At 41.7% G+C, this 20,496-nt stretch overlaps 1 protein-coding gene across 1 annotated transcript; it reads right to left on the bottom strand.

Annotated features, from left to right (window-relative positions):
• Positions 1-1,073: 1,073 nt before the first annotated feature.
• Positions 1,074-20,321, bottom strand: GNS (glucosamine (N-acetyl)-6-sulfatase). Its single transcript, XM_015855557.2, has 14 exons — positions 20,058-20,321; positions 19,744-19,803; positions 18,903-19,109; positions 17,305-17,370; positions 16,814-16,912; positions 14,203-14,370; positions 10,979-11,061; positions 9,597-9,715; positions 8,990-9,093; positions 8,629-8,730; positions 7,347-7,454; positions 6,576-6,686; positions 5,438-5,598; positions 1,074-4,722 (listed from the first exon to the last, which is right to left on the bottom strand). Exons 1-14 carry the CDS (start codon positions 20,199-20,201, stop codon positions 4,638-4,640), a joined length of 1,617 nt encoding a protein of 538 aa, XP_015711043.1. The 5' UTR covers positions 20,202-20,321; the 3' UTR covers positions 1,074-4,637.
• Positions 20,322-20,496: the final 175 nt, after the last annotated feature.

A 20,496-nucleotide genomic window follows, 5' to 3' on the forward strand; every position in this document is an offset into this window, starting at 1 on the left:
ACGCTGCTATCACTCAACTCTGCAGTGTTGTGTGGAACACACACCAACATTGTGCTCTGCAGAGTAAGAGGGCTGCCCTCTGCATCACTTGTTTGCTGTTGTGCAAGTTGAAAGTAGAAGTGCTCTCAGCTGTTGGACAGAAAGGGACCTATCTATCTCGGCACTTTGCACTGAGACACATTTTGCAATGTAGCAGGAGTCTATCAGGTGAAATGAATGAGTCTGTAGTGATGGTGCCTGAATTATTTAAGTAAATGCTGCTTTCTGTATGAGCAAGAGGGGATATTATGAGTATCTGGAGATACTATGAGTAACTGGAGTAGTTCTGTTCTGCCCTTACTATAACTACTCCTGAGACAAGTCCAGCACAAAACTCTCCTGCAGTAGTTCTATAAACCTAAACATAGCATCATAGCCTACACAGTGTGATAGAAAACAGCAGAACAAGGCTGATTTCCCTCTTTAAATATGGAATCTGGTGTGTCCCTCACACTCAGGGAGGCACTATGGTGCCAGTAGATTTGATGTTCAGCCCCTCCTTATTTCCCAGGCAAAATTACTGCACCAAAGTGGCTGTGAAGTTCCCTGTTGGGATAAACAGGTGGTTTCTGTATGCCCAGTAATCCTGGGCAATTCTTCATGTCTAGACCTGACAGCTGCAACCTCGAGCATCTCTGCCTGCTCATAACATTCTTCCATGGCTGGGAGAGGGCAGATACCAGGCATTTCCTATCTGTTTTTATGCTCTGATGTAACTGCCTGTTGGACAAAGGCAGAATGTGCTGTCTTTAATTACAAAGAGCAGTTTCTCCACTACCTGTTCAAGTTTTCCATGTACTCAACTACATCAGTTCCCAAGGCAATATGGGAAAGCACAGATTGCTTTTAGTTGAGTTCACTCACCTCAGCCTTATTTCTTCCTTGTGCAAAGCAGGCAGGCGTTGTCTTGCCGGACACCACACAAAGGACCCACCACCATCGAAGTCCATTGGTAGCATCACCATGCAGTGGGGCAGTAGGCAGAGCACAGGCTTAGCAATGAGAAGTCAGTCTGAACAACATGACACACTTCGATCCTTTGGAAAGGTTTAATTGAGATTCGGTAACAAAGGGAAGAAGTTTGATAGGCAGTTTATTTTTTCTTTCCCCAAAAGTGCAGCAGTGAACAGGGTCCTCTGGAAGGGCACTTTCTAAACAAACGTTCAGAACAGCAGAAATGAAGTATGCTCACAACACGCTACAGCAAAGGATGCTCACAGACAGAGAAGAGTACTACAAAAAAACCAAACCGATCACTTGAACTGAATCACAGTAAAACCAAAAGTCATTGAAATATTGTATAATCAGTCAACCTTGACTTGTTGGAACGGGTATTGTACCTACTTGAGTACGTGATTGCATGTGATTGCATGTCTGTCTGCATTACAGCTCTGCTCCCCATACAGAAGACCAGGATGCTGGGCCTACACTGGGTGAACATGTGCTGGCTGTGCACACTTAGGCCAAAGGGCTGACACAGAACGTGGCTTGTTTCAGGATAACATAAGAGTTAACTGTATTTCTCCCTGCACAGTTTCTGCTTTGCCAGCTTAGATCGTTAAAGTTCACAGCTCTGCTTTTGATAATAATGGTTTATAAAAAAGAAAAAAATAATAAATCACATTTTACCTAAACGTAACTCTGTACCAATAAGGCCCCTTCATTTGACACAAATGCCTTCAGTACCAGGGTGTGGATTCGGCTACGATCACATTGCATACGAAGTGGAACATCCAAGGAAGACAATTTGCCATAAAACCCATTTGGTTGGGAATCAGATCTGGCTGCAAGTTTAAAGTTCCTTCATAGTATTTCTGTTTTTAGTCAAGAATCAATACTGTTCATTCGGGGCTCTTCAAAGACTCAGAATTACTCATGGAAATAGATACAGGACAAGTCACAACAAACTCCCCTAAGGCAACAGAAGCCAGGCAGCTGTTTGGTCCTGTTCTTGCCTTCAACTCTGTGCTTCTGCTGAACAGCTCTTGTATCTTCATCCACAGTGAGAAGTTATTTTCCTGAACAGCCCTTCTCCCTATTTTGGTTGAGCAAGGCCTGACTCATTTCATTCTGAATTTCAGCTCAACATGACACCTACTACCTACAACAGACTTCAGGTGTGGTGTGATTCTCTGACACTGAGCGCAGAAGGAAAGTTATTGAGTCTACTTAAATGGACAGTTGTTCACAGTGCATACAAGTGCTGACCCAGGTACAACTGTCTCATCATGTGTTTAATCTCTATACCAACTCTGTCACCTTCCATGCTATTTATTAGGCAAAAAGAAAGATGTGCTGACTATGGCTTTAGATCACTTTGAGTGTTACACATCTGTATCCAAAATATTTTTCTATTTTTTCCTCTATTGAGAAGCATAACACGCATTACTTGTGCTGAAGCTTAACTGAAGTTGGAAGTTGACAGATGATCTCCTAGGTGTAATAGGGCTGTGGAGGATTTAATGTACAGCAAACTGTGTTTTATATTAGCGTCCAGACAGCTACCAAAATGAAGTTGAAACAAAAACCAACCCTAAGCAAGACACAAAGTAAGTAAATCTTGGGTTTGTTGAACCTTAGGTTTAGCTCAGTGTGCAAGAAAACACTTGAGAGCACAAAGAACTTTGGTTTTGTTTTTAAAAGTCAAAGCGGAGTCTAAATGATATTGACAGACAATACTAAGGCTTAAAAAACAAAGAGAAAAAGATAAAGCTACAACTGTAATGGAGGAAAGGAAGTCCTGAGTATCTGAAAGCATGGTAAGTAGCTTAAGAGTATCCAAAAGCCTCAGTACTGATACAGATACTCCAGCTGAGAAGTTACCCTTCAAGCGTTTTGTCTCCAAACATTTGGTCAATCGAGAGATTTGAAACACTGAGTTAGATTTGAAATAAAAGCTGGATAAAACCCAAGCTGTTCACCAGCACAGAAGTTTGCAGCTAAGCTAAATGGAAGGCAACTTCTGTGCTTCAGAATCCAAAGGAATTATCAGCTGATTTTTAGCATTGTTTTTATCCAGTGTGCAGATCTGTGCATTGGGATAATGTACCTCCGCAGTTAGGATACAGTTGCACTTCTTTGCCTCATTAGTTTGTTAGTTATTTTCCCCCCTTGGTAGAAGGCTTTAAGCAACAGAAATGGACAGCATCCTCTTCAGAGAGGAGATCTGAAATAGCTGACTGAAAACTGGAGAGTTGTGTCACAGTTTGTCTGAAAAGGGAAAGATTACCTTGCCCAGGTACCTTGCCCAGTTGATTTATGCATAAGCAACATGAATTTGTCTTGCAAAATACACACAGCTCAATGTTTCTAGACGGTGTTTTGCCAATAATCTATAGAAAAGTCACATTCTAACTCAAATTCGGGTGTTTTTTGAGATTTAAGAAGATGCTCAAGTTGGGGTACAAGTGACAGCTGCATTTCAGACGAGCCTGATCAGAAAGTTGAAAAGACAACATCACCTTTCCAAAGGGAAACCAAACGATAACGTACCGGTCAGATTCTGACCTGCAGTCCTTTGGTGTGAAGGCCACTTACTGCAGATTCTCTATAGTTATGTCTCAACCAAAAAGAAACTATGAAGTACTTAAACTGCCTACAATTGCACTCTAACTTCTAATGAACAGTGATTTACTTATTTCAGTTAGTTTTCTCTCAAAACAGTTTACCTTCAAGAATCTAACTGATATGGTTAGACGATTCCAGGTAGTCAGAGGTTAGAGATAGATCAACTCTATTGCTGTGCCCTGTGTGCTTTTGTTGGTTTTTAGTATCATTTCTTTCCACGTATTGAAATAAACGTAATGGTTAGCTCAGAACACAGGCACACTTCTTTGAGTACTTGTTAGTCCCAACACTGTTTTGATTAACACAGTAGGAAACCTATGTTAAACCTTAAGAGTCTTTTCAGTAGTACATATTAACCCAATCCAGCATTTCAAACTAGGAGGCTGAAATTACATTCTTGTTTGCAAGCTACCAAAGCAGATCTACAAAATTCATTGGTCTCATTTAAAGTGGTCTCATTAAAAGAGGATACTCCACACGCTTAGTTTAGTTCTGCAAAAGACTCTCAGATCCTACACTTTTGACTAATGCCTTCCCTACGCTGTTTTGGCCTACTCTGCTATTGCCATTAAGAGCTTCGTGCTCAACACAGGAAATCTATCCATAAACACAGCCGTTAGGAAAGTGTGTGACACTGAATATAGGTGAGCGTTACTGTGCAACAGCACCTGCCTATCTGACCCAATTCAACTATGATTGAATTCAATACTGATTATTTTAGAACAAAATAAACTGTTTGGATTCACAGGCCATAGTACATCTCTGTGCCTGGGGTATGAAAAGGTATTTGAAAGACAAAGGTGGTAATTATCTGAGTAAGAGAGATTTAGCTGTGTCTAACGATCTAGTTACAGTTCAGCTGTAAAATATACATATTGCACAAGGCAACCAGCTAAAGACAAGGGTTTTTCTTCCAAACAGGGTTTGAATAACCCTGTAAGTCTTCCAGCTGTGATCAACGAGAGTTTCAGAGACAGACCTGCTGCAGTCACTGGAGAAACTGGTCAGTGGGAGCTGATTGCAAGAGGCTCTTAAATGCTCGATAAGGACCGCGTAGAAAACCTGCGAGCCCGAACACCGTGATTGCTGAACATCAGCCGTGGGTCAAATCTGTACCTGCAAAGAGCAACACAGTCTGCATGAGCTACAATTAGTAGCAGCAAGCATTTCTAGGAACAGCTGATCTCTAGAATAGCTCTGGTACGATGCTACGTGAATAGCAAACAGCAGCGACACTCCACCTACCAGATGAATTATAACAACGTACAGTTGAGGAGTCGATAATCCCCAGAGAAATAAATATGAGCTATAACATACCAACAGCACATTGGTATGTGTAACATTAAACATTCATGAGATGCCTTTTAATAGGAGGTTTTGCTGCCTCTAATTACAGACCTACGCAGCCCATCTATAGGAACATTTCAACCAGTGCTTAAAGTTACAGTCCAAAAGGCTGCTGACTGCACTGTGAAGCAGCCCAGTTTATTTACAACATGCCTACAGAAACATGCAGAGCTTTTTGTCGCTTGCAGGCAAAACTGATGTCACTTGTCTGACTGCTCCAAATAGCTGCAAGACTCAGCTACGCTAAGTCAACAGCGGCTGACAAGATTAAAGCAGTAGCATTAATGCCATCAAGTTACGTTATGTAGGTTCAATTAAAATAGGGATTAAGCATTCAAGATAGATCAGCAGCAAACTGTTTCTAGTAAATGGAAGCATATATGCCAGGGGTACTCTGTCTCATCAGAATCAATCTCCATGAAAGCTTAGGTTTTTAAAATACATGGTGATACTTAAAAGTGCTGTGAATGGACACAGTGTTTACCCAGGATCAAAGACTCCAGGTGTACGGCAAGTTGCTCCTGAACAGGACTGCAGCATCATTAATCGATAATTCATCTTCTCTAGAATTTCTTGATCGATGGTTTTGGCAATGTTATTGATCTGGTGCGGATCCGCTGTCAGGTTATACACTTCCACAAACACCTGTTTAACACAAAGTTCCCAGACTGTATCAAAGTCCTAAATGCTAATTAATGTTTAATCACATTATATACTATTAATCAAGTGCTGTTCCCAAATCCTATTTCATGACCACCACATCACCATTATATATAGATAGATATTCTTATGTACTCTCAGTTGACAGAACTCAGGGATGTCTTAACTACATGTAAAAAGCATTCTCAGTACAAATGTTTAGACCTAATAAAAGAAAAGCTTTTGTATGTGTACATACTTAGAGAACTAGATTTGTCTAGGCAACTTTAGGGCAGATTTGGTTTTTGGTACATTAAATCTCTGTGGGACAAACAGTAGCTAAACATATCTAAAAAGTGCAGCTGATATTTTGTCTGTGCTCCAGTAAGCTGTGATCACAGATGATGCTGATTAACACTGGCTCAGTTGTGTCTAACTGCGATAAAGATTCATCAAGACAGACCTTGGTTACAAGCTTTCTGGGAAGGTTTAATGCAAGGTTTCAAAAGCTGCATCACTGCATCTTCCCAGTACTGCTGCCTTAATTCAGCTGAGCCCAGGTAAGTTGAGTGACCCAGAAATTCAGCAACCAGTGGAGTGCAGGACCTGCCACCTTGACTTCCTGTTGTCTTTTCTGCTGTCTCCCTACCAAATCTACCTTGTGGTATTTACTGTCCTAATTTAAGTCATTTATTGCAGATTACTCAAACTTCATGGCAATGTAGTAACTGGGAATAGCTGATGCTTATACTTTCACTACACACACGCTGACATTGCAGTTCATAGGATTTGTGACCCAAAAACTTGCCTCAATCCCAATATACTCTCTGGAGTATATATAGCTCATTGGTTGTTAAATACTTTACCCTGCAAGCAATGCCAGTCTGCTTTCCAGAATACCTTATGCAAACCATTGAGAGCAGACAAGGCTGCAGATCATCACCTGCACAGTTGTGAACAGTTAATGCCTGTTGTGGACTCACCTCCCGGTCATCGAATTCACAGTACTGCAGATCCCAGGAAGTTGACATTGTCCTTACACAAGCGTATGTGTTGTTATAGGAATCTTCACAGACACAGTCTGGGAAGCAGTGCTGTGAAGTAAGCAGTTCAATATTTAAGATTAAGAAAGATGAACTAGCAATCCTTTCCCCAGAGTATACACCAGCTCAAGCCAACTGCAGTTAATTAATGAACACCAGGATCTTGGACTAACACACTTAAGGCTCTGCTAGGGGCACTAAGCAAAAATCATTTCTTCTAAATTCAAGACGGTGTTATTAGTGAACTCACAATGATTAAATGCATTTTGTCTGGGAAGCTAATGCATATGCACTGAACAGAACAGCACAAAGCACATTAAATACAACACAAAAGGCACACTTTACTTAGAGCAAACTTTGATCAGAAAGCAGCTAGCAACAAACAGCTAGAAAGCAAGAACAGTGCGATGATGCCACTGGAACTATAGAAGGAACACTATGTCTCTGCCTGCCATTTTCTGAACTCAAAACCTCTCTGGATACTTCTGCAGCCCACAGGCTCCATAGATTCCTACTGAAAGGGTGACTGTTGTGGATGGCTGTATGGACACATCAGTTCCGCACAGCTGGATGTCTCCTTCTGACTCTTCAATGCTGCACAGCACCCACAGAGCTGGCTCCTAATGGAAGCTTACTGCTAGACCCAGGTTAGTCCACAGAACAGATAAGTCAGTTGCCGTTTTCTAATATTAACATTCTTGTCCTACTTACTGTGACACCGGGTCCGAGGCCAGGACAGGTAGGATCACTGCCATTGTATCCTTCTCCCTGGTACTCCACCAAGAAGTCTGATCTCCATGTCACGTTTTTGTCTCCCCTCTAGGGAGAGAGGACATGACTTAGAATTCACTGTATTAAGAAAGAGAAGGTTTCCACACCTTGCGTAACACAAACACTACCCACTGCTCAAAAGGCAACATGAGTTGTCGTCCCTGGTTTAAATCAGTCTTTAAATAACATTCAGGTTAGAATTCCTTGGGTAGCTGAAAGACAAGGATCCAACAAAAGATATCCCGCCTCAAACCTCCAAGAAAAAGGTACTGAAGTGATACCTTCAGCTCACATGGAATCATGCAGTAACACAAACAGTCAGCTGTACAGATACTACAGCATTACAGACCAGAGCCCTGTGACAAGGCTGTTTGGCCTTGATTTGTATCAGATGACCACACCAGGTGGAATAAGACAGCTTTGGCGTAAGGAAAGATAAACAGCTTTAAGAAGCAACTACACTTTAAGCTGCTCTATTTGTAGAGGCATTTTATAAGGGAGAAGTAGTTTAAAGTTAACACACTGCACTGCCACAGGTGTACACAGCAAAATAATGAGTTCCACATTTTTGCTTGTGGCTTTAAACTGACACCTTTTACCTGCTTCCATCAGAAGAACAGCTTAAGGTTTGGATAGAAGGTTTTAATAGCAAAGCACTGTTTTAAATCTGGATGATCTCCTCCATTTCCAAGTAAGCTGCCTTCAATTTATAGACTAAATTTAATTAAAACTAAAAGGATAAACTACAAGCAGCTTTCTTTAAGTAGGCTTCTGCTCACTTATTGGAAAGGTCAGCTTTACTTTATGAAACCACCTACAGTTTCATAGAGTTTACTGAGAAACGCTTGCTCTTCTGAAGTGTGAAGCAAAACAGGGTAAGAATAATCTATCCTTCTTGAGTCTGTGCTGAGAAGTCCTAAGGAAAAGGCAGGGAAGGTTGCAAAATAGGAATATGCAACTTTCAAAACAGGAATTGTTACAAATTGCTGGATTAGCCAAAGCATGACAAGTTTCTATTACAAAATGACCGCAGCTTATTGTAATACACCTGCATTTAAACTGCATACCCATGTTTTTAACTACTAGACTGTCAATATCCTGTGTGAAAATGCCAACAAGGTAAGAATATGGATTAGAAATCCACCTGGCCCATTGAAGGAAATAGTATTCCCTTTGAAGAATCATCCCTATTGCTGGATACTATCCCTGATTGTCTGCTTACCAACAGGGGCAACAGTGACATTCCATCCATCTGAGTCTTATTCAGGTCATATCCCGCAATATCCAGAATAGTGGGACCCAAGTCGATATTTGCAACAAGCATCTGCAAGATGAGGAGAACTGTTAGCTCAGAAGACCAGAACCTAACAAATACACCAATAAGATTTCTGTTTTATGCATCTCTTATGTCAGCATCCTGCAATTGCTTAAATGTACTGCTTCAAGCAATGATGTACAGGCTTTTTTTGGTAAAGAACTGAGTATTTGCATTTCTTACCCTCTCATATTTCATTGAGGAACTATTACCTGAAGTGATTAACAGTGAAACAACAGAAGTAAAGCTGTATTCTCTTTTCACTTACCTTGTTTGTCTGATTTGGTTTTATCCCTGGTCCTCGGACTAGCAATGGAACTTTGATATCAAACTCATACAGCTGCCGTTTGTCTATTGGCAAAGAAAACTGTCCTGTATTGGAGAAGAAAGAAAATTAGACTGCTTCGTCTTTAATGTTTAGAAAGGCTTGTGTTACTTAATTCCCAGCAATGAATTTTAAGGAGACAGAAGAGGTTACGTGCTTCATTAAAGAAGATGATATTTTGAAGCTGTCAGCTCCTTTAAGACATAACTCAATGTTTATTAGCTTGGATAACACCTTTTCACTTGTGCAACATGTTCCAGACAGGTCTTTGAGACAGACTTTTACTGGTTAACTTTACAGAACAGAGATCTTTCCTCTGTTTCTTTCTCATTTTACAGTGAAAGGCAATGCTGAGAATTAAAAAGACAAACAAAAAATCCCTCAAACACCCTACACTACAACTGCAGGACGTTTGCAATTCAGATCTGTACTTCTCATGTGTACAGTTTTCCACAGTTGCTGTTCCCATTTTCTGCAATGGTCTCAAGAGTGAGAGGCTCTGTCACTCCTGGAGCTTCTACAAGCATTCAGTAAGCAGTGAAAACCTTACCAGTATGAAAGCCATTGTCTGATGTGTAAAAGATGTATGTGTTATCTAATTCTCCATGGACTTCCAATTTCTTCACTAGCTTCTCTACCAGGTCATCTACTGACAGCAAAGTCTGCCACCTACACAGAAACAAAACAAGAAAGTAAAACATTAGAACTGGGACGTGCAGTGCATTCATAACATGCTTTAAATCAACAGCGAATGCATTGGAAATGGATTATTTTGTTTGCAGCTTCTGAAAACAAGCATCACAGATTATCACACTGTACTTTTGGAGGCTGCAATTTAAGATAGAAATGAACTGTTTGTCTTCAGTTCTTGTTGATTTTATTCTGAAGTGTCTGAGAAAGACGTCAAAGTGACGGTTACTTCTAATCTTATCTGGAGACAGCCAAGACCAACTATGAAGCAACACGGTAGCAAAGAGTCACAGTTCTTCTGCAAGGTCATGTTATTAGTTCTTTATATCTAATCTTTAGTACTAAAATACAAGTCTGCCAATAACTTAGTTCTCTATTTGGGATCCTTTGTGCCTGAAAAGCAAATCAGTTGTTCTATATCACTCACACGGTATCAGGATCTACTGCTGCAGTGTATCTAAAAGCCTTAAGCTGACAGAAGCCATTGACACTGCTTCTGAGAATTCAATGATAAGACTCCACAGGCTAATGTTATGTTGAATTTAAACTGGACTTATTCAATTATTATATCTTCTTGTCTCCAGGCTTAATTTAGGGTTCGGCTGCATATTTTTATTTCAACATTTTGTTAAGCAGGAATCTGGGCAAAAAAGAAAATTAAAGGACCTTGGTCTTCTATCTCCAAAGCAACAGGCTAATCAATACCTGATAACTGCTTAAAATTCAGTTTAACATTTAAAGTTAGTTAAGCTAGTGTTCAATTCAAAACCTCTAAAAGAAGTCTACAACATAAGTGTAGACTACAACATAAGGGAAACAAATACACCTTTCTTTACACTAAGAAAAAGGGAGCAAATGATACCTTCATATTCATCCCACCCCCTGTAGAAATGGATCGAGCACTTGCCCTGGCCAACCAGTTATTACAGATATTTGCATCTAAAGGGGTAGGACTAGAAGAGACTGAGAGCCAATGTTAATGACATTAGCTGACCAATACATTGATAGTATTTCATATACATTCTGACCTGAAAAAAAGGCAGCTGAGACACTAAACATGACTCATCTTTCTATGATTTACAAGCAGAATACTTCTGAAGGCAATTACAAGTTTCTTTTCAAGAGCTAAACTGAAAGTCAGGTCTGTTGAGACAGATGCCAGAGAACTAGCACAGGTAACACCTGATGTCAGATGTATCACGACCCCTTAAAACTTTTTACCTTAAGAAACAAAATTCTTACCTCTTCCTGTAAGCATCATCAAGGAACTGTATTGAAGAGTTAGTCATTGGAGTCTTTGCTTGTCGAATTAACCAGTGCTTGTTCTAAAGAAGAAAAAAGAAATAAGAAAAAAAAGCAGTGAAGAACAGAAGTAGAAGAAAAGTTGTGTCAGCTTTTATACCTCCATTAGGCTGATGACAAATCTTGTTAGGGTAAAATATCCACAATTGCTGTTAAACAGCTAGAAAATGCTATAAAAACAGTCCTGCTCTTAGCTCATGTAAGCCCCAAGTTGCAAGAGCAGACCACACTACAGCTCCATTACCTGTGCTGGATGCTTTCAAAGCAGTCCAGGACAGAAGTTGGTGAAAACTGCTAGGGAAGGTCCTCCCAAACATGACATTTCAATAGCTACCAAAAATCCAGGAAGATGCACGATTTAGGTCTAATGGGGGAAAGAAAAAGGCCTCAAGGATTGAGCACATTATAAGATTGGACACGGCTGTTGAAGCATGGTTCTTTGGGAATTCACACTTGTGAGCATACTAACATCAGTAGAGAGGTGGGGAGAAATTCAACAGAGGCAATTAAGACCACCCGGTTTATGGATAGGTGAGAAAAAAGCCCTGCCACTAACAGATTCTTAATAGCCTACAAACTCTGGGCTACAGACTGAGCTGGGTTCTGCTTCCCTTACTTTTAGCTCTTCCCCTTCTCCTCTCATTGCTCACTTCCCCCACATAAGAGATATGATCTAGTTCCTACAAAAAGTTACTCTCACATCCTCAAGCATTGGTCTGAACTGGGTCAGTCACTACACAAACACAAGCAGAAGTCTGTTGTGAATAAACTGAAAGTTAATATTAGTGGGGGAGCAGAATAAAGTTATGTCAGTGCAGCTTTATAATTTTTCATTTAGGAAGTTGGAGATGATCCACTTGCCACCCTCGGCTTGAGCCTATACTTAGCTGGTCACTCTTCTAAGAGCCTCTAGTTACGCAACGTTCCTCTTGTGACAAGTGAATGACTGGAAAGCATTCGGGCTTCAAGGACTCAGAATGACTCATACCCTCTGCAGTTACTCAATTCCCCATTTTCTGTTTTGCACACTGAAGAAAGGATTTTTGGCATGGAAAACTCATTTCACAACCAGTTTGTTTTAATTCCCTTTATTCAGATCTTGCTTTTGCAGCAGCTGTAAAGGAGCATAAAAGCGAAGAAAGAAAGAACACAAATTACCCCCAGCTCAGCAGAAGTGCTTCAGAAAATGAAGGAGCTGACACTGTCACCTGGCACCTTTTGCAGGCAGTGGGCTCAGGAAAGCTCTTTCCCAAGACAACTGTGCTGTGTAACTCAGACTGATAAGTCACTTGGTAAAACTGAAAATCCCTCTTCTCTGGAGTATTTTTCTCTTCCCATGTTCCTCCTAAGTTTCAGAAGTTTCATGACACCTAAATACATTTGTTGATTTCAATAAACTCCACACTGATGCACCATCCTCAAATCTGCTTCTGTCAGCCCCTCCTAATTTCCTTCACAGCATTACATACAAAGCTGTCCACCAAACCTGCTGCCTCCTGATGCCCCACTCTGAAAGAAAGCCTACAAGACCTTGAGACAGAACACACTATCTTGTCAGTAGAATCCAGCCAGGGCTGTGCTTTGACTTTGCAGGGAAAACAATCCATGAAAGAGAAATACCTGACACAAATCTTGGTCAGAACAGCTTAGTTGGACACCTTGTCTGGAATATCAGTAGCCCTGCTTGGGAGACCAGACAGCCACCTATCACTTGGAATAATCCATAGCTGAGGATCTTAAGCAGAAAGCACATTACTGGCCAATAGAAGAACTCAAATCTTACTCTTTATGCAGAGATTCTACCTACATGGCTTCTTTTAGTACCTCTTGCCCACATACTACATAAGGAAGCTAGGAAACATTGACTTAGGAATCAGGACTGCATAACACACAACTGCACAATGCATGTTTGCTTAGCAAACATTACAACACCAATGACTTTAGTGTCTGGGCCTATGTGTATGTTTATTACTTTCATAGGAACTGTGTATGCCCTAGAAAACAGTAGAGCTCATGGAGGAGTTAGGCTTCGAGTCTATAACAGTACCAATTAGAAATGCACATTGCTAATGACTGTAGCTATTTTATGTCTAGGAAGGTGCTACTCTGTTCTTATTTTGAAACCCAGTAAGACTGCTGCATTCACAGGTATTAGCTACCAGTCATAACACAAAACAAAAAGATAGATTCATGGGCATACACACAGCTTTTGCCTTTGCATAAGGTAACTCCCATAGCACACAGTTTCAGCGAGCTGACAGCTTCACTGGTCAATTTATTCCTAGCTCACAATTTTAAAGCATTCACTTACTACAATAAAGGAACCTAAGACAGAATTAACAGTCTTTCATGGAAAAAAAGGTTCCAGTCCCCATTACATCACAACAGGTTGGACTGAAGTATCTATTCTTTACTGCCTGCAGCCCTTTTCTCCCCTTTGACTCACAGTTTTACATCGTGCTGATAAGCACAGAGTCTTTTTTTGTAAGCTATAGTTCTCAGCTAAAAAAGCAGGTTCCATCTGGGACTGCATGAGCCACAGCGACCTCAAAAGTGGTTTCACTGGGCTGAAAATACTGAAGCCTGTATTTGAAAATAAAATCTCATCAGACCAACCATCCACAACTTCCACTTTCATTTACTGTCAGAGTGAGTAGCAGATTACTCTGAGCTAGAGCATATACAGCTGAACTTACTGGCAGCAGGGAAGATACTGCACGTCCCAAGCATTCTCAAGTGTGTAACACCAGGCTGATAAATTCAGGTTGCAAGTTATCTCAGCAGATGAAAGCCCAATTACTACAGTCTTAATGAAGTCATTAAGTCATTCTAACTGGCCTCAAAAATCTGTCAAGTAGGAGCAGGTCTGCCAGCAGCTCAAGCAAAGGGCCCCACCCTCATGAGTGGACACGGCATGGAAACATAAGAGTTCTCAAATCCCCTCTGAGCCTTTCTGTAGCACAACACTTATGCGTCCTCCTGAATACACTGAAGAACAATGAAAGAACAAAGCGTTTCAGAATAATCAAGAAAAATCATCTTGAAACTGGACAAAGAACAAACATTTTCCACGTTCATCAATCATCTTAATAAGCAAGTCAGAATCACTGCTTACTGCTTTCACCGACTAGGGGAGCCCTGCAGACTCTTGCTAGACAACTTACCTTGCCATGAATGTTAAAATTGCTGTTTCTTGGTGCACTGACATTCTGAAAGCTGTTTTTATACTGTGGAGCAGCTGTCCAAGGCGAATGTGGTGCTGGGGTTGAGATCATCATAAAGAAAGGTTCAAAATTAGATTTATACTCCAAGAAGTCCAATGACATGTTAGCCTGTTTTGTTAAAGAAAAAAAAAAAAGGTCTTAATTCCAAAGGAAAACAGTACTCAACAAATCCAAATTACACACACACACACACACAGAGTATTCAAAGCCTGGACAAAAAATAAGCTTCTGAAGTGGTTTGGACACTTGTAGATGGTAGTAAAACTGCAGCTCCTGATGAAAGTAATCCCAAGCGTTAAACAAATTATGCGTCCCACATCTCTGAACAGCATTCTACTTCAGACCTTTGCTTAGACTGGAAAGCTCATTAAAAGGATGCAAAGGATAACCCCAGCTTTTCAACCCACTGTGCTTATTTCAAGTGTCAACAGAATCCGCCCAAACCCTTCTGTTCTCAAGTAAAACTGAAACTTTAATACAGTCTGAGGGTCTCAGATGCCATCCCCTGCCTGACAGATCACAGACTGTCAGATTCAGTTGCCCTCTGAAATAGACAAAGTCCTAAAGTTTTCCAGCTCTGCAGCTTATGCTCATTCCACAGCCAGCTCCTTAGTTTCTAAGGAGTGTCACATTTCTGCTGGTGAAGCCAGCAGCTTTAATGAAGCGCAGCAGCAAATTCCAACCACTCAGGTCACTTTTCTGCACTTTCATTTTCACTTCAGTCTATGTCCAGCTTCAGAGAAACTCTATGAAGAGTTTCACTTTGCCTTCCCTTGTTCAGTCTTTGAAATTAAAGCTTCAAAGGTATTACTTGCTGGAGAGTTCTCTCTATTTGGATTTTCCAACATTTTCTTTTCTTGTCCGACTAGTACGTCCCTCTTTGTATTCCCTCTTCATCCTCTAGAATTGGAGAAGTGCTAAGAATGCCTCCTGTCAATATGACTCTGTCTTCCTCCCTCCTAACTCCCACATATAAACAATAGAGGCTGGACTTTATACGATAACAGACTTAAGAGAGGATTCAAAACTGTTAAGTACAGAAACTTGGTTCACAAACCAGTTTGAGGGAGGTAAACTCAGATTTTGTTAGAACATTTCAGCGTAGCACATCAGGACTGCAGCAAACACCTGCTATAGGTGTTCAAATTCTTAATACTAGATTCAATTTCTCATGTCCTCAGTCAGGACAAGGAGACTGTGTGTTAGGTCAAGCAACACAGGAACTCTGCATATGCTACTTCTTGCTCTTCCTGGTGGTTTCTGTCACTGCACATTTGGCAGCACACACAGGGTGCACGCTGCCCACCCACTGACTGACTTAAACTGAAACACTAACCTGAAATGATACATACATACTTAGAAGCTATAGGCACAAAGTAGAATGCAACACACTGAAAACCCACCATAACACACTGGTGTATCAACAGGCAACCCACTACAAATACAATCCTGGCCAAAATGCTTATGAGCTACTGAAGGACCAAAAAGACCAGTACAATACCAGTAACAGGATAGCCAGTCTCTTCTGGCTTACAATTCCAATCTAGCTTTAGACACTGTAAATCTAAATTTAATCAGACAGCTGTTCCATGCCTTAAGAAACATCAATCAGTTCTGTTCGTAGTAAGCAGCTGTCTAGGTTAAAGAACTGGCAATGAACCTCACTAGAGTCAGCAGAAGATCACAAACTCACTGCTTGAAGAGGCTTTTCAGAGGAAAGTTTTCCTGAGCATGTAAGCTCCCAGCAATGCCATGTAATACACTACAACACTGCATTAACTTAAGATTCCAGCTCTGGGAGGGGGATAAGAAAGGTGAAAATGCAATAGAAAAAATCCATGCTACTTACTAAACAGGGCCTCAAGAGAACTACAAGGAAAGCTGTAATTAATTCTTAAGTATTTTTACACATTTATTGCTTTTCTTATTTCCTTTTTTTCCTTTAAGATTAAAGAGAATAAAGAAGCTAAAGAACAGGGTCAGCTACACATTTCAAGAGCACATTTATTGCCCTCCTGATCTAAGGTGCATGGATTAAGCTTTCATATATTCAAGTTTGATGTAGTTGAAATTTACAAGATATTGAGACATAGACAACATCTACAAAATGAAACATGGTATAAAGTTACTTTTACATGCTTAACTTCCTACTCAGACCTTGATGCAGTTAACCAGCTACTGAAGTTGTCTATTGTAATGAAATACAGCCTTCTATGAAGTAATTTTAAGACACTGCTTGTACGTATCACATTCCTCACGTACCACAGCAGTCAGCATTAACCTCTCAGTGCGTCTACTACTAGTAAACAGGCAGTTGGAACATATTTCCTTTCCACAGTTTCTACAAACAAACTACCCATGTTTAAAATATACCCAGAATCTTGTTTTGCTGTTTGATGCCTGCCTGGTGCTACGACAGGGCAATAATTCGCTATTTATGAACTACTGCAGCCTAACAAATTGCTATCGCCACCCCTCCCAAATCCCCCAGCAAGAGGCATTATTTGGACACAAGTAGTTTTTATAACACAGATGTAACAGAACTTCCTACCAGTACATCCGTCAGATAATCGACGCTGTAGTTCTCCCCGTGCCTTCGTGCTTTGCCATTTACTGAAAGAGTGTAGTTGTAGTACTTTGAATTTTTCTCCTGCGAGAAAGAAAAGTTGCACGCGTTTATACAAAGCAACATATGCAGTGATTACTTTGAATAATCAGAACTCCCAGCATCAGTCAAATAGGTTGCCAGCACTTGTCATAAGGACACTCCAAGAACTCTCAGAACTAGTCCCAACAATATCATATACTGCAGCATTATCTCACACCGCTTTGGCTTTATGCTCCAAGGTTCTTCCCTAGGCTGTTTAGTAGGAGTAGCCCTTGTGAAAGCCAAAGGACTGATACACAATAGAGGGGAAGAAAGGGAAGATTTGCACTAGGTCGTTAGATGCTGTGTGCTCTCTGTTTCATGACCAGCAAAATTTAGAACATAAGCCAGATTACAAAACTATCAAAATCAAGTATTTTAACAACATCACATACCAGAGCATACCAAAAACTCCATCCTGGGGGGACGTGACTTACTCCCCCTGCATCCTCTGCTCCATACTGAAAAACAGAGAGATTGTGACTTGGTTTCAGTCATCACAAACAAAAGCTAGAGATTACGCTTCACATTCATGTGCTTTATTAAACACTAGCCAGAAAAACCATTAAGTCAAATTAAACTTCAGAACAGAAAAAAAAAAGACAACTATATTTGTATGAAAAATACATATTTACAGGCTATTAGAGAGACCAGGGTTAAAATAACTAAAAGATATTATAATGAATTCTAGATTTTCATTTACTATTTTAATCTTATTCCCTCTTCTACTCCACACATGGGCTCATACAGAGATCCTGTACATCATCATGCAAGAACACACTATCAGAACACATGCAGTAAGACAGCTTTGGGTTTTGTGCTAATGGCTAAGAGACTAAAGAAAACTCCAAGTAGGCCGACAGCCTCCATCACTCCATCACAGTTAGAGTGAACTTAAATCAGTGCTAGTGGCTGTCATCTTTGGGACAAATGATTAAGAACAATTAGGCCTTAAGACAGCAAAATAGGAAACTGGCTGCTGAATCAGCGCCAAATCCAAAACAGAGGGTGCCTCAGAGCAACACAATGTATCTTCTCAAGGCTGCCCTCACATCTACACGGCTCCCCAAACTGGAGGGACAGGAGATGGTGCTGACTCAAGGAATGCTCAGAGGACGCCAGATCAACTTCCCTTCCCCAGCTGCCTCATTGACTTCAGCAGAGGCAGACTTGTGCCTGGCTAGAATACTCACTCATGTTCCATTATTCTGTTGTGCCACCAACATTTTCCACCAAGAGACACAAGGAAAATAATGCTGCTAAGAACTTTAAGTCACCTACAAATACAACTCCACTGTGCCAGAAGTGAAACAAATCTTAGTGCTTTCAGGGAGAAGTTTTAAAGCTTACTATAAGATACAACGAACCACAGCTTAGGAAAGGGAAAAAAACATAAACCATAAAGCAGACACAAATGATTTAATAATAAAGTGCTGAGTCTGGTATTAGCTGCTCTCCCAATAAACTTGCTTCAGTGAACATTTAATATTTAAAACAGCAATTAAGTGCTAAAAGGCAAATAACAATGTTCAAGGTGATATAGCAGTTGGAAATGGTGAGAGAAGTTTATCTTTTTCCTTTGAGTAGCATTATTATAACACCTTCCTTAGGTTGGTGCAGGCCTGATGTCATTCTTCATAGCTCCCATGTGCCAATCATGTATTTCTTACAGCCATGAAAAACGTGTTGTCTATCAAGTGACACAGCCAAACACACTGAAAGATGCCTACGGATCCCATCATCCTTCCACAATTAACTTTAAAACAACAAACCCTCAGACAACCAAGAATCTGATTTTAACTAAGCTAAGCTCAAGATCTCAACTTTGCACGTTATCTATCCCGCTTCAGCGCAGAGAGTTGTATATCCAAGTAATATCATTTAAAATATGGTGGGGATTCAATACTATTACAAACGAAAAGCCAGAGCCCATTCTAGAAAGGTGCATAAAGGTGAGTATGCTGTGCCACAATAAAATACAAGTGCAAAATACCTCATTCAAGTACTTTCCAGCAAAGAATGTTTGATATCCACACATTGATTTGAGCAGAGCTGGGAAGGTGTTGGGTTCTTGTATCTTCTGCCACGACTTGCTGCTGCAGTTTCCTTCCAGAGTGTTATTGACAACGTGGTGGTTATGAGGGTATTTCCCTGTTAAAATGCTCGCGCGACTGGGGCAGCAAAGCGCACTGGGAACATACTAGAAGGAACAGGAAGAAAAGAGACAGGATTGATGTTGAAAAACATTTCTCCTTAAAACATACAGTTCTAAAGGATCAGATACAGGTTGATGAAAGAGCTCAGCAGCTTTAAAAGCTCATAAAACATGCACTGCGTGGGACACAAAGGACACCCTAAGGATATTCACAAGTGCAATGCTGTGTGTGAAACTGCCTTTTGGATTTTCCAATCCCATACTTGTACAGATAAACAGCAGCAAGCATCCATTCAAACCCTTGCTCACCAGTTGATTCACAGTGTTGTGTTAGTTACGATGATATATTAAAACACAAAAGGAGTGAAGTGGGATTTCAACCTGCAGAAAGCAGCCAGTTTTAAGTGGCTTCTAAGGCTTCTCAGTTCACAGTGAGAGACAGACTAGGCAGCTGTACTGCACTGAGGAAGTCAGCTCGAATGCTTTTAGGAAGTGAAAATTAACTCTCAGCCTCTGACCTTGAGTGCTATTTACTTATTTAGAGACCTAAAACCAACTAGGTGTTGAATCAGGAACAAAACACCACACAAAACGCGCACGTTCGCAGGCTCTGAAACCGAAAACACAGACTACACACACACACACCGCAGAGCCTCGAGGCGTTAAGGCAAACACTTACTGCGTTTAAAAAGGTGACTCCCATCTGCGCTATGAGGGCATTGGTCTTCTTCATGGGGGTCTGCGAGAGAGGCACCGAGGTCAGAGGCACAAGCCAGTACGAGCGAAGGGGCAGAGCGGGGAGCAGCCCCATCCCATCCATCCATCCTGCCCAGCTCACGGCCCCGCAAAGAGAAGCTCCAACGGGGTCTGTGCGGCCGCTGCCCACCTCCAGGTGAGCACCCCAGGCCCTCACAACGCGGCCCCGCTCGCAGAGGCCTCCCACCCCGAGCCCTGAACGTCCCTCGGCAGCGCCCTCCCTCCGTCCCCCCGTACCATGCCGCCCAGGAACACGTCCTGATCGTCGGTGAGGATGAGCACCACGTTGGGCCTCTGTCGCGCCGCCCGCGCCGGGCTCAGCACCAACAGCGCGGCCAGCGGCAGCCACCGGGACACGGTGAGCAGCGCCCAGCGGGACATGGCGCTGCGACGGGACGGACAGACGGAAGGAAAGAAGGAAAGCGCCGACGTCGCTCAACCCCCCGGAGCGGCCGAGAGCACAACGCAGCCGGCAGCACAGCACGGCCCGCCCCCGGCATATGACCGGGGTGAGCAGGGGGGCGGGGGGCGTCACGTGTGCGGGAGGTGCCGCCCAACGACCCGCCCCACCGGGCAGAGCGGGGCGGAACCGGCTGGATGCGGGGCGGGACCGGCTGGATGCGGGGCGGCCCGTAAGGGGCATCGAGTCCGACTGCAGCACCGCCCGCAAACAGAG

Source organism: Coturnix japonica, chromosome 1 (genome assembly GCF_001577835.2).
Source record: "Coturnix japonica isolate 7356 chromosome 1, Coturnix japonica 2.1, whole genome shotgun sequence".
Lineage (NCBI taxonomy): Eukaryota > Metazoa > Chordata > Aves > Galliformes > Phasianidae > Coturnix > Coturnix japonica.

What these genes read in the sequence shown, in the direction of transcription:
- GNS (XM_015855557.2), bottom strand. Translation starts at nt 20,201, where the DNA reads ATGTCCCGCTGGGCGCTGCTCACCGTGTCCCGGTGGCTGCCGCTGGCC. An exon ending in CTGGAAAGTACTTGAATGAG is followed by an intron (nt 17,371 to 18,902) that starts GTATTTTGCACT and finishes TCTGTTTTTCAG; the next exon opens with TATGGAGCAGAGGATGCAGG. An exon ending in ATTTTAACATTCATGGCAAG is followed by an intron (nt 11,062 to 14,202) that starts GTAAGTTGTCTA and finishes TTTCTTCTTTAG; the next exon opens with AACAAGCACTGGTTAATTCG.